The sequence below is a fragment of the Gossypium raimondii genome, chromosome 3 (genome assembly GCF_025698545.1).
Source record: "Gossypium raimondii isolate GPD5lz chromosome 3, ASM2569854v1, whole genome shotgun sequence".
Lineage (NCBI taxonomy): Eukaryota > Viridiplantae > Streptophyta > Magnoliopsida > Malvales > Malvaceae > Gossypium > Gossypium raimondii.
The window spans coordinates 58,725,298-58,743,027 of NC_068567.1; the positions used below are offsets into that span (position 1 = coordinate 58,725,298).

The 17,730-nt window shown below is 34.5% G+C and overlaps 2 protein-coding genes across 2 annotated transcripts; both read right to left on the reverse strand.

Moving 5' to 3' along the window:
* Positions 1-1,932: 1,932 nt before the first annotated feature.
* On the reverse strand, positions 1,933-2,904 carry LOC128039994 (uncharacterized). The gene has a single exon (XM_052628954.1). It carries the CDS (start codon positions 2,902-2,904, stop codon positions 1,933-1,935), a length of 972 nt encoding a protein of 323 aa, XP_052484914.1.
* Positions 2,905-15,115: 12,211 nt separating this feature from the next.
* LOC105795022 (3-hydroxy-3-methylglutaryl-coenzyme A reductase 1) lies at positions 15,116-17,491 on the reverse strand. Its single transcript, XM_012624453.2, has 4 exons — positions 16,404-17,491; positions 16,136-16,317; positions 15,700-16,046; positions 15,116-15,589 (listed from the first exon to the last, which is right to left on the reverse strand). The coding sequence occupies exons 1-4, from the start codon at positions 17,387-17,389 to the stop codon at positions 15,350-15,352; spliced, it is 1,755 nt and encodes a 584-aa protein (XP_012479907.1). The 5' UTR covers positions 17,390-17,491; the 3' UTR covers positions 15,116-15,349.
* Between the last annotated feature and the right edge of the window lie 239 nt (positions 17,492-17,730).

The following is a 17,730-nucleotide window of genomic DNA, read 5'->3' on the forward strand; positions in this document are numbered from 1 at the left end:
TGAAAAAAAAATAGAATTTTAAAAAATATTTCTTGAAAGAAACAGGGTTTCAAAAAACATCTGGTAAAGCTAAAAGCCTTCTTCTTCATTGATTCTGTGCAGTTTTCTCCCAGTATTCCTTGCTCTACTGGTATACCTGTATATGTTATTTATGATGTTATTATGATATGCACATGTTTGTCCTAAATGCTTTTGTGTCTACATGATCATGCAATGCACCCTGGGCTATTTGTCACGTGCCCCACTTTTGATTTTTGTGAGGGTCCGCATTTATTTCCTCAATTCTTGACTTTTCTCTCCAGTTTTGTACTCATCCTCAAGTTTGGTGAGTAACCCACATTTCTTCGTATATCACCCTCTTGCCCCCTGTTGAACTTTTTCTTGCTTTAGGGTCCTTGTATTTATCAAGTTCTCATCCAGGTAATGCTCAACATTCCCTTTGTTTAGAGTATGTCATCTTACTATTTATCATTTAAATGAATCAAACACGAGATGCATACAAAAGACAAAGTAGGCATGAAAGAAATACCTCACATTCATTTTTTTAAAAGCAACAATCGAAGGAAATTGATAAGGAAAGTTTAACAAATAAATTGTCATAAAGAAAAGAAAGCGAGTTCAATGGCCAGAAATGCTCTAGATATCCAATGCATGAACTTTCCAAGTTTCTTCATCCTGGATCTTTTCGAGCACGGCTTCTTGTGTAGAAGATTTTGAGCTTCTGAGAATGCTTCAAATATTGTAACCTCGCCATTCGACTCTCCGTTCAAGCCAATTGGCTTCTTCAAGCCCGAGCCCACTTTATTAGGACGCCCTTTTGGGTTTTCATCCTAATCCTTTTGTTTATCAAGACGCCCTTTTCGGGTTTTCATCTTGATTTTTCTTTTTTTGTTTTGTTTTTGTTTTGTTCCTTTGTTTTGTTATTTTTTTGTTTTTTTTTTGTCTCTCTTTTTTTTAGGCATAATATTTCTTCACAGAATCTGAGTTCACTGGATTAGGTAATTCTTTCCCGTCCATCTCAGTGAAAATCAGAGCCCCTCCTGAGAATGCCCTTTTTACAACGTATGGCCCTTCCCAATTTGGTGACCATTTTCCTCGAAAGTCCTTCTGAATCGAGAGAATCTTTCTCAGTATGAGCTCTCATTCGCAAAATTCTCTTGGCCGCACCTTTTTATCATGGGCCGTAATCATTCTCTTCTGGTACATATGTCCATGACAAATTGCCTTCAAGCGTTTCCCTTTAATAAGGTTTAGCTGATCATATCGAGCTCGAACCCACTCTGATTCCTCTAACCTTGTCTCCATCAAGACGCGCAGGGATGGGATCTCTACTTCGATAGGCAAAACGGCTTTTATTCCATAGACCAGAGAAAAAGGAGTTGCCCCTGTAGACATCCGTACAGAGGTGCGATATACGTACAAAGCGAATGGTAGCTTCTCGTGCCAGTCTTTATATGTCTCAGTCATCTTCCCGAGAATCCTCTTAATGTTCTTATTAGCCGTTTTTACTGCTTCGTTCATCTTTGGGCGATAGGGCGAAGAATTATGATGCTTTATCTGAAATTGCTCACATACTTCTTTCATCATCTTGTTGTTCAAATTTAAAGCATTATCTGAAATGATTCTTTCAGGCAGACCATATCGACATATGATCTCATTTTTTAAGAACCTACAGACCGCAGCCTTTGTCACATTAGCAAATGAAGTGGCTTCTACCCATTTTGTGATGTAGTCTATAACCACAAAGATGAATCGATGTCCATTGGAAGCTTTCGGGGAAATTGGCCATATAACATCCATGCCCCACATAGAAAAAGGCCACGGAGAAGTAATGACATGAAGGGGCGATGGAGCTGCATGAATTTTATCACCATAAATTTGACATTTGTGGCACTTTCGTGTTTAGCCAATGCAATCGCTTTCCATCGTCAGTCAGTAATAACCAAGTCTCATAATCTGCCTGGCCATAGTGAAACCACTGGCATGCATTCCAAAAATTTCTTCATGAACCTCTTCAAGTATCTTTCTAGCTTCAACAGCGTCCACGCACCTAATGAGCACTTGATCTTTTCCTTTTTTGTATAGAATATCCCCATCAAGAATAAATCCAACCGTTATTATTCTGATTGTTCTGTTGTCATTCTCGTTTGCCTGCTCGGGGTACCTTTGATTCTTGATATACTCCAAGATATCATGGAACCATGGTCGTCCATCTGACTCCTCCTCAATACTAAAACAGTGTTCGAGGGTCTCATATATACTCATTTGGATGGGCATTATCTCAGTTTCTCTGTTTGCTTTGAACATCGAAGCCAAGGTGGCTAGGGCATCAGCCAATTGGTTCTCCTCTCGTGGAAAGTAGTTAAAAGTCACTTCTTTGAATTCTTTGACCAATTTCGCAACAAGATCGTGGTACTTGACTAATTTTGGATCTCTCACTTCCCAATCCCCACGAATTTGATAAATGACTAATGCTGAGTCCCCGTGCACTTCTAAGATTTTGATTTTCCTCTCGATAGCTGCACGAAGCCCTATGATGCAAGCTTCATATTCCGCTATATTATTGGTACAGAAGAAGTTCAATCTGGCAGTGAGCGGGTAATGATCTCCCTCCGGCGATACTAAGACTGCTCCAATCCCATGCCCCAATACATTTGATGCACCATCAAAGCTCATTTTCCATGATTTCTCTCTTGATGACTCACCCTCTTTTTCTGAAATGCAAATCAAGTCTTCATCTGGGAAATCAAATCTCAAAGGCTCGTATTCTTCCGCTGTTCGACTTGCCAAGAAGTCAGCTATCGCACTTCCCTTTATCGATTTTTGGCTCATATACACGATGTCATACTCAGTCAGTAAGATCTGCCATCGTGCTATTCTTCCTGAGAGTGCAGGTGACTCCATCATGTACTTTATTGGATCCAGTTTTGAAATTAACCACGTCGTATGATATAACATGTATTGTCTGAGCCTTCGAACCGTTCAAATCAATGCGCGACAAAACTTCTCAATTGAAGGGTACTTTACCTCATATTCTGTGAACATTTTGTTGAGGTAGTAAATCACTTTTTCTCTTTTCCCCGACTCATCATGTTGTCCCAGTACGCAACCCATTGAATTCTCAAACACGGTCTGGTACAATATTAAGGGTTTTCCAGGGGTTGGCGGTACTAGTACCGGAGGATTAGATAGATACTGTTTTATCTTGTCGAAAGCCACTTGACATTCCTCGTTCCATTCTCCCGGATTATGTTTTTGAAGAAGTCAAAAAATTGGATCACACTGATTGGTAAGTTGGGCAACGAATCGAGCAATGTAATTCAACCTTCCTAAAAATCCTCTGACTTCCTTTTGTGTACGCGGAGGTGGCAGTTCTTGTATAGCTTTCATATTATCTTGATCAACTTCGATACCTCTCTCACTGACAATAAAACCTGACAGTTTTCCCGAGGTAGCCCCAAACGTACATTTGGCTGGGTTAAGTTTCAACTGGAACTTTATTAACCTTTCGAACAGCTTCTTGAGATTCCCAACATGCTCTTTTTCTCCCCGGGACTTGACAATCATATCATCGACGTAAACTTCTATTTCTTTGTGCATCATATCATGAAATAACGTCACCATGGCTCTCTGATATGTTGCCCCATCATTCTTTAATCCGAACGGCATTACCTTGCAGCAAAAGGTCCCCCACAATGTTATGAATGTAGTTTTCTCCATGTCCTCGGGAGCCATCTTTATCTGATTATAACCTGAGAAGCCATCCATGAAAGAAAACAGAGAATGTTTTGCCGTATTATCCACCAAAGTGTCGATGTGTGGTAAATGAAAGTTATCCTTAGGGCTTGCTTGATTCAGATCACGATAATCCACGCACATTCGCAACTTGCCATCTTTCTTCGGCACTGGGACTATATTAGCTACCCATTTTGGATATTTAGAGACTTGTAGGAAGCCAGCATCAATTTGTTTCTTGACTTCTTCTTTTATCTTTAACAGCATTTCGGGTCTCATCCTTCTTAATTTCTGCCGAACGGGCTTGCATTCTGGTTTCAGTGGGAGCTTATGAACCACTACATCCTCATTCAACCCTGGCATGTCCTGATACGACCAGGCGAATACATCTTTGTACTCACGGAGCAAGGCGATCAAATTCTGTTTGGTGTTATCTGAAATGGAAATATCAATATTCACTTCTTGTTTCTTTTCTTCACTTCCCAAGTTCACTGTCTCAACAGATTCTTGATGGGGTAGAATCTGTTTCTTTTCTTGTTCAACCATTCTCAATAAGTCAGGAGGCAAGACACAATTTTTAGCATCTTCCTCGGCTTCAAATTCTTCTAAACAAACAGCCTTCTCAAAATCGATTTCAGGACTTGTAACGGGATTGTTCATGCCATGGATATCTGAGCACTTGAAAGGCGGATAGAAAAGACTGCTATAAGAGAGCATCAAAGTATTGGAATCAACAAACACAATGTTATGGAATGAGATATATGGAGAGAAAGGATATGAAGCGATGAGGGTAATTATGAAACTGATAGAAATAAAAAGATCATGACAAAATGCATCTTCATTAATGTTCATTGAAATGATAAAGAGCAAACACAAGCTCTTACAAAAGGAATCCCACTATTTAGGGGCACACAAAATAAATGGAGAAGTAACATTGGGCATTACTCTGGAGAGGACTTAGAAACTACAAGAAGGTCCACAGCAGTCCAATTGTTCAAAACATATCTTGGAAGACAGGGGTGTATCATTGAAACATCCTCAATTGTATCACTCTCATTGAATTCAACATTCATAGCCCTAGCCCTTAAATGTGTTCTATAAGAATGACGTGATTCCAGACTTGTAGTATCACAACTGTGGATTTTGCGGTTCTGGCCTTAGTGAATGATTAGGGTGATATGTACATGCAATGAATGAATGAATGAATGACCAATGGATGCTAGTCATGCGTAAATATGCAAAAAAAATGGTGTTGATTTCAAGATAGCCCCATATTTTGGCATTTCATTTATCAAAAGAGTCAATTACAAAATATTTTGCCAACGAAGATGACCCTAGTTCTTGAGTTTCACTGTTTCCAAATCCTAGTCAAATCTTCAGGGTTATTCTGACGAGCATTCGAAGTCGTCTTCTCGGAAAGATCAGAGATATATCTTTCCTTTAAATTGTCCCTTTTACTTTCTCGGCCCTCAAAGACCAGTCTCTGACTACGACATTTTTCTTGATTACCTGTGTAATTTGACTCCTTCATCAGAAACCCGTTTTTGGCAACCAATCTCTAATCAACACCTTCCTAATGAGATATCTACGATGCATGATGAAAAATAAAATGAAGAACAAATAACATTGGTTAGAGATCACAACAGATATAAACAGAAGGAAAATAAAAAATAAATACTATGGAAAATTTAACAAATTAAGCTAGTCAATCAGCAATTTGGTGGAACAGACCCACATTTTTTTTTGCCCCAACATGCTTTACAAAAACCTACCCCACATACCATCAGACAATCTACCCGACCCAATTTATTAAATAGACCCAATTCATTTGCAAATAAGTGTAAATGTAAAAGAAATAAAAGGTAAGAGGCGTTTCTCCCGTGTACTTATTTTGGTAACTATCAAACGGACAGAGGTTCGGCATGGCTCTAATTGGGTGGCTCGTACGGTTCACTATATGTGGTTTTGGTTCTAGAAAGGTACTCGAATTGTCCATACTGTCACCTACTAAGGTTAGTATGGAGCCTCGGTTATCAGCCGTCATGGGCTTGCGAGTTCAATTCGAGGGATTACATTTACTTATGCCTATGCGGAGGGACAAGTTAACTCACGAAAGCATAAGTCATATGTAACCCGGAAGTAATTACTAGCCTGTGCGGAGGGACGAGTTAACTCACGAAGGCGTAGCGTTTACTTCCACTTAAACGGACGGAGCCCGGGTAGAGAGCTCATGTTATGCAAGAATGCAAGTGCACGATGTGTGGGGAGAAACTCACAAACCTTTTTATTTTTATTTTTACTAAAAAAACAAACTAAAACCGTAAAACTTAAAGCTGAAAACAAACACGAAAATAAAACAGGTTAGAAAAATATTAATTTCAAAACCGGATGCGGATGCATGATTTTTCAAAATAAAATTCAAGGATCACGATTAAAAATTAAATTGAACAAGAAATTTTAAAAATTTTGACAACACGCGTTTAACACCAGACTCGACTCTCAAAAAGCCCCCAGTGGAGTCGCCAGCTGTAGCGACCTAAAAATTTGGGCACGGGCGCTAGTCGAAGTGATTATTGAAAATTTGAAAGCACAGTTTGAATTTTATTCGAGAAAGGGGTCGCCACTGATCTTTTTTCTTAGGTGTGATCGGACACCTAATAAATTCTCTTTTAGAAGAAAAATTTATTTTTTTTAATTTTTCTAAAAAAGAGGTAATTTTAGGTCTACGTGAAAATCCAGAGAAAATTAGGGTTCGAGAGTCGGTTACGAGCGAAGAAGGTATTAGCACCCTCGCGACGCCCAAAATTGGTATCTCGTTAAACGCGCGTTGTCTTGCTTTTCAAAAATACAAGTTCAATTTAATAGTTAATCGCGATCCGATCAAAATACAAAATTTTTTTTAAACACGAAGATTTTTGAAACAATTTTTTGAAAATACGATTTTTTTAAAACACGAGAATTTTAGAGACACGAAAATTCTTAAAAACACGAATATTTTTGAAAACACGACAAATTTTTGAAAACAATATTTTTTTGAAACGCGAAAATTTTTGAAACACGAGAATTTTTTAGAAAACACGAAAAAAATAAATTTTTTTGATCATCGGAATTTTTGAGAACACGAAAATTTTTGAAACACCGGGATTTTTGAAAACACGAGGATTTTTGAAACACGAAAATTTTAAAAACACGAAAATTTTTAAACGCGGAATTTTTTCGAAAACACGAAATTTTTTGAATATTTACAATTTTTAAAAGGACGTATCGTATTTAACATAAACCGGTGATATTCACCCAATATAGCGATGAAATCATCGATTTAATGTTAAATCGATTCGTTGCCTTATTTATTAAAATTAAATTAAATTAAATTAAATTAAAAACATAAATACAAAAAATATAAAAGTGCATAAAAATACCAATAATATTAAAACGAAATGACATAAAAATACATGCATTAAATTAAAAATGAAATAAATAAAATTACCGAAAATGTCTGAAATACGAGCTTCGCCGAACGGGTTACACAAATTAAAACCCGTTTTTTCTTTTTTTCTTCTTTTATCTTCTTTTTTCCTCTCTTTTTCTTTTTTTTTTCTTGACTGGGCTGGCCTGTTGGGCTGCTGCTAGGCCTGGGGGCTGCTGCTGCACTGGGCCTGGGGGCCTGCTGGGCCTGCTGCTGCGCTGGGCCTGCATTTGGGCTGCTTCTTTCTTCTTCTTTTTTCTGCTTCTTTCTTTCTTTCTTTTTTCTGCTGCTTCTTTTTCTGTTTTGGTTTTTTTTTTTTGGGGCTGGCCTGCTACTGCTGTTGGGTTGTTGGGTGCTGTGGGTCGAGTCAATTTTGCGGGTCGGGTCGGCCCGATTTAAAATAATTTTTTTTTTCTTTTTTTCTTCTTTCTTCTTCCTCTTTTCTTCTTTCTTTCTTCTTCTTTCTTTCTCTTTTTCTTCCTTTCTTTCTTCCCCGATCAGGCCCCCCTTCGGGTTGCTTTCGTCGACGGCGACCTACTTCCCACCGACGGCCGACGGTGGCGCTCACGGTGGTCTTCCCTTTCCCCTTTTTTCTCTTTTTCTTTCTTTTTTTTTTCTTTTTGCTTGCTTTGCTTTTTTTTCTTTTTTTCTTGCCTCTTGGTTGTCTTGCTAGGTATCGGGGCGGCGCGAGTGCGGTGGCGGATGCGGTGGCGCGGGCACGACGGCGGTGGTGCCCCTTTTTGCTGTTGTTTTTGCTCTCCTTTTTTTTTGCTCAAAATTTGTTTTTTTTTTCCTTTGCTTCCTTGCTTCCCCCTTTTTCTTCCTTGCTTTGGGGGTTTTAAAACCCATTTTATTTTGATGTTCTCTTCTTTTTTTGCAGGTTGCAGGTGGGCTAGGGAGGGCTTAGGTCGGCCGCCGCGCGTTGCAGGTGCAACTTGTGTCAGTGGCAGCCAGAGGGACCAAAATGTAGTGGCAGCAAAACTTTTGGGGCCGAAACGTAATTTTGAGAAAGTTCAAGGGTCCAAATGTAATGTTAAGAAAGTTTAGGGTCAAAATGTAATTTAGAAAAGTTTAGGGGTTGAACTGTAATTTTGAGAAATTTTAGGGGTTAAAATACAATTTTAGAAAAGTTTAGGGGTCAAAATGCAAAAAAAATTAAAAAATTTTTAATTTAAATTTTTTTAACGAAAGTTATTCCCGGATAAAATTCAGTGATTACAGATTAAATAGTTGTATATGATATTGATATCATAGATAGATGAATCGATTTAATTTAAGTCGGTTCAACTTATAAATACCTTAATTTTATATAATATATATGTGTATTTATATTATTATTTAAGTTCTTGATTGGGTTAGCGTCACTCTCAACCGGGTCACCAAATTTACTAGGAAAATTATTGAAATGTTCTTTCGTAATTAAAATAAGTTGTATTATTCAAGGTATTTTTGCCTTTTATTTTTAAAAGTAAATAAAAATATGTGTATGGTGGTATTTGAATCCAAACTAATTGGGTTAGAAAAATATTTAATTTATCACTCAACTAAAACCTTTTATTTTGATATTTTTATATATTTTTATTTTATTATACACACTTTATTTTAATACCGTACATATTTCATGTGTTATTATGCTTAATTAGTTTCAAATCATGTGTTTCATTATTTATTATTTGTTATTTTTAAACACATATTTGTACTCTAATATTTATAAAATAACATAATCCTCGAAAAGGAAACATGCACTTCTAGGTAAGTTAAGTTTTTACCAAATGACACATGTTGATAATTGACACTTTAGGTGGTTATTGATGGCCTTGTAAAGTCTTTCGATCTTAACATTATACAAACCAAAACCTTAGTATTGCACAAACAATTATTTTAGTATCTTTAGAATAATATGATTATCATAAGTTTAAAAATATCTGATGCGGAATTGAAATTGGTCATTAGATTTTATGAAGAAGAACACCCGATAAATTGATTTCTCCCTCTTAACCTTTTTCCCTTAACTACACAAATAAGGAAAAAAAATTTATGTGTTTTGTGTGCAACTCTAATAAGTAAAGTGGGATTAATTTATAATGATAAACTTTTAATCTGATCAAGTAACCCAACGAAATGATAAAATTTAATTTCTATTAAAGTAAAACTTTTAGGCCCCATGATTTTAGAGTTATTGGGTCCACATAATTGGGATAAAAATCTTACATTCTCTCACTTGGCCTAATGAGATAAAACATAAACTTTAATAGAACAATTGTTGAGTGCATAAAAATAATATAAAATTTGTCATTAAAATTTGATTAGGTTGACCTCATATAATGTGGCGAGATGATTAATAGAAAATAAACATGTTAAATTGACAAATTTTGATAGAAACGCCAACGATAATAATAACCAAATTAGAATTTTTAAATTGAAAAGGGAGGACTGAAATTTTAACTTTTAAAGTACAAGAACCCAATCTCAAATTAATTACAAGTACAGGGACTAATAACACATGTTAGCTTCTTCTTCTTTTTAGGTAACAAAATAATCAATATATGACCAACATGCGGTAGAAATTTATTTTATTTTATTTTAAATATTAAATTACTTTTAGTTTAATTAAAATTTTAATTTTTTTAATTTAACAATTGAACCGAGTGATAAAATACTTGCAAATAAATATTCTGTGGGCAAAGATTTAATCATTAAATATTACATTTTAATTATTTCATTTAAGTACGTCGCATAAAAATAGTAAAAAGCGAAAGTATTAATATTATAATTTTGAGACACCTTACATGCGATTCAATTGTCTAATCCAAATGCGCGACTTCACATTATGTTGTCAGGGTAACTCAAACTAACTTGATATCATTTTACTAAGTAACATACATTCAAACAAATAAATCACGTATAATTTCAATTAAATCATGTGTACATGTTTAATGAATGTCAATTGATCTAGTTTAAAGTATTTAGGAGTTGTATAGGATCAAATATAGAGTTGGGATTCGAATCCAAACTCATTTATCCAAATTTTATAGGGGGTTTCGAGACATGACATTCATGTCTCGAGACACTAATATAATATGGTCTAAAATGAACATTTAAATGCATTCAATCACAAATCAATTCGTACCTAACTTAAACAAACTTTACACAATTTCATATGCATCAATTTAACAAACAAATATATAACCAAATATCCAAACAATTTAACATCAAGTCACCTCAACCTAATGTAGTTAAATAAATGGCTTAATACTTAAAACCATGCAAACTCATTCATTACTCAAGCATTAAAACTCAACAAAAGAAACCTTATAGGTCCATAGCTAACCAAAGCATACCATATTGACCAAAACAATATTTAACTCGAGCTGAATTACTGACCTTAAATGCTTTACAATTTTGATCTACTAAAAACCTGTTTGAGATCTGCGCATAAAAACAAACACAACTATACGTTGAGTATTAAATACTTAATGGTGCTAACATAATCTGAATTCAAATATAAAACATTAAGCAATTTAATATACTAAATAAACATTTTATTTAATAGATTCAATATCATAATACTAAGGGCCAGTTCTTCATTGCTTAACAAAAGCACTTCTGACTCCAAAAGTACTTTTGAAAGAAAAAGCATGAAGAACAAGTCTTTTTTTGAAATTTTAGCTTTTTCGAAAAGGAGCTGAAAATGAGAAGCTAAAAATTTTAGCTTTACTCTCCCAAAAGCACTTTTGTGCTTAATTACTTTTCACCCTCCAATAACATAGTATTTTCCTTTTTTTCTTGGTGCTTAATTACAAATGTGTTAAAATTATTAATTAAAATAAAAATATTTCTTAAAATACTAATTACAAATATTTAATGGTTATATTTAAATATTTAAAATATAGTTTATATATTCTAATTAAATTTTATAAATAATTAATATTTATTGCTTAAAATATTTAAAATTTATATTTCATATATTAAAATATTAACAATAAGCTATAATAATTTTTTTATATTCTTACTAAAATATAATAATATTAACTAATTTAAATATTATTTAAATGCATATTTGTTACTTGATAATAACATGTCTAAAATGGACATTTTATTTCTCAAAAGCACTTTTTGACAGTAATACTAAACACTCAAATTTTAAGCCAAACTTTTCAAAAGCACTCCTCAAAAGCACTTTTCCACAGCACTTTTTAAAAGCAATGAAGAACTAGCCCTAAGATGGCATTCTAGTATTTCATTACCCAATTTCATATCGAGCAACAATCATCCCGTAACTTTATACCATTTCATTTATTCACCCTCAGGGTATTTAAGTGACATTTACCTATGCAATCAATTTTCTCCTCGTGAGGCAAGTTCCAATGTCACGATACCCAAAACAATATTGAAATTGAGAGTCTTGGAGGTCTCGGTGTCATGATACCCATCTTTGGTATCGCTATATCACTGGAGTTGACCTTAAGTTTTTTCACTTCAGCATTGTTAGGGGTATTACAACTTTCATGACCTCAATGTCGTGATACCCCGTTCTAAATGATAATTTCCTCGAGTTTGGGCCATTATCAACTTCCTACACCAACTCAATCATATCACTAGGTCCCCCATGGCGCCATTTGGGTCTTAATATGGCATAAAACTAATAAAAATTATTAATTAATAACAAAAACTAAAAATCGACAAAAGTAAAGAAAATACACTTATATTGCTTGAGAATAAGCTCCTCGAGTGTAATGGAAAGCCTAATTTGACATATCAAATTACGTCAGATCACTTGTTCAGCACAGGTTCAAACCGTGTTACCCCCTTCCTCTACCCCTAATATTGTATAAAAAAACTAATTGCTAATCTTCTAATGTAGTCTCTGTACTATAGTACTTAATAGTTTATATAATTTAATTACTAAATAATTTTATTTCTAATTTATCTTTTATTTTTTTAATCTCACACTCGCTTTGTAATTGCTCGATCAAAATTTTGAACAACTCGATTTAATAAATTTGATCCCACAATTAACTTTTCCGACATTGAAAAAATCGAATCAATACAATATTATAAAAAAATTTTAAGTATAGGTGTAGTTAGGAGTCCATGTTTTTTATATTAATCTAGTTTGAAGAAAAATCAAATAATAAAAAGTAGCAAATTTTAAAATTTATTTTCCTATAAAAAAGTTGTTAAATTAAATTATTATCTTGAATGATGTTTTGGTATAAATTATGCATGGGTTCTTTTAAATCTATTTTGATTTAAATTTAGTTGTGTGTGGACCATATTGATTTATAATATGTTTGGTTTGTGTTTTGTTTTTTTAAAATAAATTTGGGCTAAACTGGTGAGCTAAATATATCTTTAGATGCTAAATGAATAAAAATTTTAAATACCAAAACAAATATATATATATATATATATATATATAAAATTCAAGAGCTCAAACATGAATAAAGGCTAATAAATTTTGTGATAATTTTCTCTCACCTATAGGCAAATAATTTCAAAAATAAATTATTTGATATATTATTAATAAATTTTAAAATTTTTATTTATGAATTTAATAAAATGTTATAATTTTACTAAAATGAAATATATTAAAATAATGTAACAAAATTCATATTTTGATTTATTTGTGAAAATTAAAAATCTCATCAAGTTTATATAAAAATGTACTTTTTATTTTAAATAAACGATAGAATCATTTGGTTGCACCGAAGTGCCTATGTGTTGGGTCGGATAGCACACAAAATTTTCCTAAAGCTCTTGCCTAAGCATTATTTAGGATGATGGGCTTTGATTGATCTGTTAGCCCAAAAGGTTATATTAATATATATTTTATAATTAAATTTAAATATATTTTTTTATTTTTAAATGTGCTTCAGCACACTGAAATTCACAATAATAACAAACGTTAATTAAATTAATTATTTAAATACTAACTTTTTATAAATAATGATTTGATTTACATGTTGATCTAAGTCATGCAAAATGTCTAACGTACCAATTTATATAACCAAAGAAAATACTTTAATTTGTAGTGTAAGCTACACCATTAGTCAATAAATTATTAATACATTTTTATTTTGGTCATTGAACTACTTAAAAGTTCTCATTTAAGTCATTAGACTGTTAAAATCGATGCTACATGGTTTTCTCAATTCGCATTGCTTGCGCTAATCGAAAGCTCTCTTTCTCATTTTCTTCTACAGTTGAGTTTTTTTTTTATGAAACAATTTTGGATGTTACAAATCTAAAAAACCAAAATTTAAACAACTTTTCCCTCCGATCTCTTACATTGATCATCACATTGATCTGGATCTAAAGTATGTTCTTTTACTCGTCAATGGATATTGATCCACATACTGATCCTCGAATTGTTGCTTGAAACTCGCTGGTGGAACTTAAAAAAAAAAACTTAATAACTTAGTGACTTAAATAAAAACTCTTGAATAGTTCAGTGACTTAAATGAAAATTTTAAAATAGTTCAATGACCAAATTATAATTTTTTAGTTAAGTGACCAAAACAAAAATTTACCCATAATTGTGTATTTTTCACTAATTTGTATCACTAAATTACTTTAAGGGATATTGAGGAGTGACAATACTTGTTACAGATAGGCAAAGTTTTCATCAAAATTTGAAAAAAACCTAGTGCAATAGTTATATAAACTTTAGGTAAATTACATCAATTGTCCCTAATCTTTAATTAAAATTATATTTTAGTCACGTAACTTTCAAAAGTTACATAATTGTCATTAAAGTTATCGAAATGTTACATTTTAACCACTCATCATTTAACTTTCGTTAAGAAGATGATGTGGCACATTAATTTAACGGTTAGTCCCTGAACAATAATTAAAATATCAAATTGACACTTTTAAAATTTTTCTTTATAATAATTCTAAAAATTTAAAGGGTAAACTACTCCAATAGTCACTTAAGTTTTAATGCGTTCCTATTTTGGTTACCAGATTTTTTTTTGTTAATTTAGTCATTTCCATTAGATTAATTGTCATTTTAGTCACTCCATCGTTAAAATACATTAGTCATTGAACGGAATGTTGATGTGGCAATCTTTTGATTGGTATAATAACAAATTTAGCCCTTAACACTTTACATATTCTGTTTACTTGGTCCTATGTTGAAAAAATAAACAAATTTAACTCAATGTTTACACATTTTGTCAATTTAGTCCAAATTCAAAAATTTTATAATTTTAAAAACTTGAAAAAATATATATAATTTATTATAAAAAGACATAAAACTAAAAAAATATTAAAAAAATATATAAAATTACTTGGTTGGGCTTTGATTGTAGATGAAACAATTTATACTTTTCTTTGGCTGATGCAAACTTGGTTTATAGCAATGGGGGAATAGGCTCCGCAAGTGATGCTCACTGATCAAAACAATGCCATAAAAGTAGTTGTAGCTGCTGTGTTTCCTGCTGCACGACGTTGTTTCTGTGTTATGGCATGTCTTGGGTGACTATCTAAGTAATTTACCCTTTAAATTTTTTAGAAAAAGATTAAAAGTATCAATTTGATATTATAGTTATAGTTCAGGGGCTAAATTAGTTATTAACCCTTTAAATTAACATGTCGCATCATTCTCTTAACGAAAGTTGGGTGATTTTAATCAAATGTGCAGTTTATCTTATGTATAAACACCGTATTAATAGAGTTTAATAAATATTGTTTTCGTATATGTAGATTAGATCGCTCAATAGTTGAATAGGTTACATAGATGAGGAAGTTAGGTTTGTATAAAAGAAGATTGAAATGATTCAATCATTTTGTGAAATAATATTGAACAAATAAAATTTGAACATTCATAATATTTTCTCAAAATTACGAACTTCATCGCATAAAAAGAAAACACGAGACTAACGACTGTTTCTCGTTTGTTGACCAATATTATCCGGAAGTAGCTTTCAAATGCTTAAAAAGTAACAGTGTATTTTACAATATTATCAGGCTACATGGCCTCACTTTGTATTCAATATATATTATAAAAGAAAGCAAAGAACAAAAATACAAAATAAATAAAGAAACTTACATAGTGCTTTAACTTATTACAAAGGGATTTGTCTCCTTAGTATGTTTCTACCATGGGAGATCGCCACTTTTATCCCAACTATCAGGTTATCATTACGTTGCCTTGGAGACATCCTTACTTGACCTATTGTACTTCATATGGCTCCTAACTAGTTGTCCTGCTGAAATTGCAGACATGAGCGACAGCTCCCCGGCAAGAACAGCAGACGCTACAATGGTTGCTAGCGTCCTAGAGTTTGCCCCCGGTGTCTCTTTGCTTGCACCCTTCACTCCAAGTAAGTTCAAACAGGCTGATTGAGATGCAAGCTGAGTTCCACCACCAACAGTCCCAACCTAAAAGATACAGCAACACAGATAATTAGGGACTAACATAAATATCCAGATTTTGTTTTGGCAACGTAAGTCCCTGTGTTGGATAATCAGACAGCAACACTATCAATTACCTCGATGGAAGGCATTGTGACAGAGATGTGGAGATCCTTGCCATCATTAACAGCTTCCATCATCGTGATGCAATGCGAGCTCTCGACGTTTTGAGCCGGATCTTGGCCGGTAGCTATGTAGATTGCAGCAACGATGTTACTGGCGTGAGCGTTAAATCCACCCAGAGCTCCAGCCATAGCTGATCCAGTAAGGTTCTTCAGCATGTTAAGCTCAACGAGAGATTCCACACTTGTCTTCAAGACCTTCCTAACCACATCACCCTTAATGGTGGCTTCACAGACAACAGATTTGCCTCGTCCTTCAATCCAATTTACCGCAGCCGGTTTTTTGTCGGAACAATAGTTTCCTATATGCACAAATTCATAAATATCAGTGATCCTATGTCGGACAGTAAAAAGACATAATTGCAAGCCTATACAAAAAAATGAAACTCACCAGAGATGCCAATGACATCCATGTCAGGGAAATCAGTTTGAAGGAAATCCAAAACGTTTTGCACTCCCTTGGAAACCATGTTCATCCCCATAGCATCACCTGTACTGCAAGTGAATCTAATATACAGATTCTTTCCAGCAATTGCACATTTGATACCCTGGAGCCTGCCAAATCTACTTGATCTGCAACCACCAAAAAGCCAAAATTTTCAATATTAGCTTGAATTTTAAATCAATCAATATGGAGTTCTAGAAATACACAAACAAACCTGTTGAAAACAACAGACAAGGTCTCGAAATTATCAGGGTCCTCCAAATACAACTTCAAATCAGCTGCCCTTTTCGCAGTACCGAACCTTACACATGGAGCTCTTGTCATACCATCTTTCAATAGAACACTTGTAGCTCCACCAGACAAATGAATAGCCTTACAGCCCCTATTAGTGCTAGCCACCAAGCACCCTTCCGTGGTTGCCATAGGAACCGAGTACTCTCTTCCATTAACCAACAAAGGCCCGGCAATTCCAACGGGAATTTGCACGTAGCCAACCGGCATCTCACAACACTGCCCTAAAATCGACTCGTAATCAAACCCATCCAAGGGCAATCCAGATAACGACTTCCCTGTTAATCTTTGCAACGCTTCCCGCCTGATTGCAGCCGCCCTCTTGCAATCACCCAATTTCGATTCCAAGGAATACGAAGGGGTTGTACCAGCCACTACAGATTTAATTATTTCTTCATCTTCCTCCGTTAGTACCGTCACAGGCTTTTCATCGAACACCTTCTGAATGGTCACGATTGGTGCCGCAGGAGGCAGAGGTGGAAGCGAACAATCGAGAGCTTGCCCGCAAGGGACCTTACGGGCTTCTTCCTTTGCAAGCAGAACTTCATCATCCTCTTCCTCGTCCTCGGCAATCCAAACGTCAGGCGATGGTTGGAAAACCAAAGATTGAACGAAGTCAATTCCAAAGAAACCCAAAAGGTAAATAAAGGACGCGAAAAATGAGAGAATGGCGATGATCTCGGAAAAGGTGACGACATGGAGAGGTGTGGAGGTACGGATCTTCTCACGCCAACGGGAAAGAAGAAAATAAACCACCGAGAAGAAGAGGGTGAAGAACAGGGCGTTCGTTAGGTACAAGGGAAGCGGCAGTGCGTCGGAGGCTTTACCGGTATCTTCCTCTAAAGGAATCTTTTTCGTTGGCTTGAGAGATTGAACAGGTTTAGTAGAAGATAGCCGGTGAGCCTCCATTTTGGGTGTCGACGGTGGCGGAAGCCCGAGACGAACGGAAATGAGAGACAGCCGACGATTTCAATTAGTTTTCAGAGAAGGGTATGAGTTTGAGATGGAGAGTTTACGTGGGGAAGGAAGCATTTATAGGACAAGAGCAGAAAGCGCGTGTGACGAGGCGCGTGAGGTAAATGTTTGGCACGTGGTAGTGCAGTTCATTACAACTTAACAAACATCAGACGAGTCAATGTTGTACAGTACATGAATATGTGAATCTCATTTTTTTTACCTTATTTCTAATTTGGTATTTCCCATGCAGTAAACAGTGCTGCTATTTTGATATTTTGCGTCACTTATTTTTA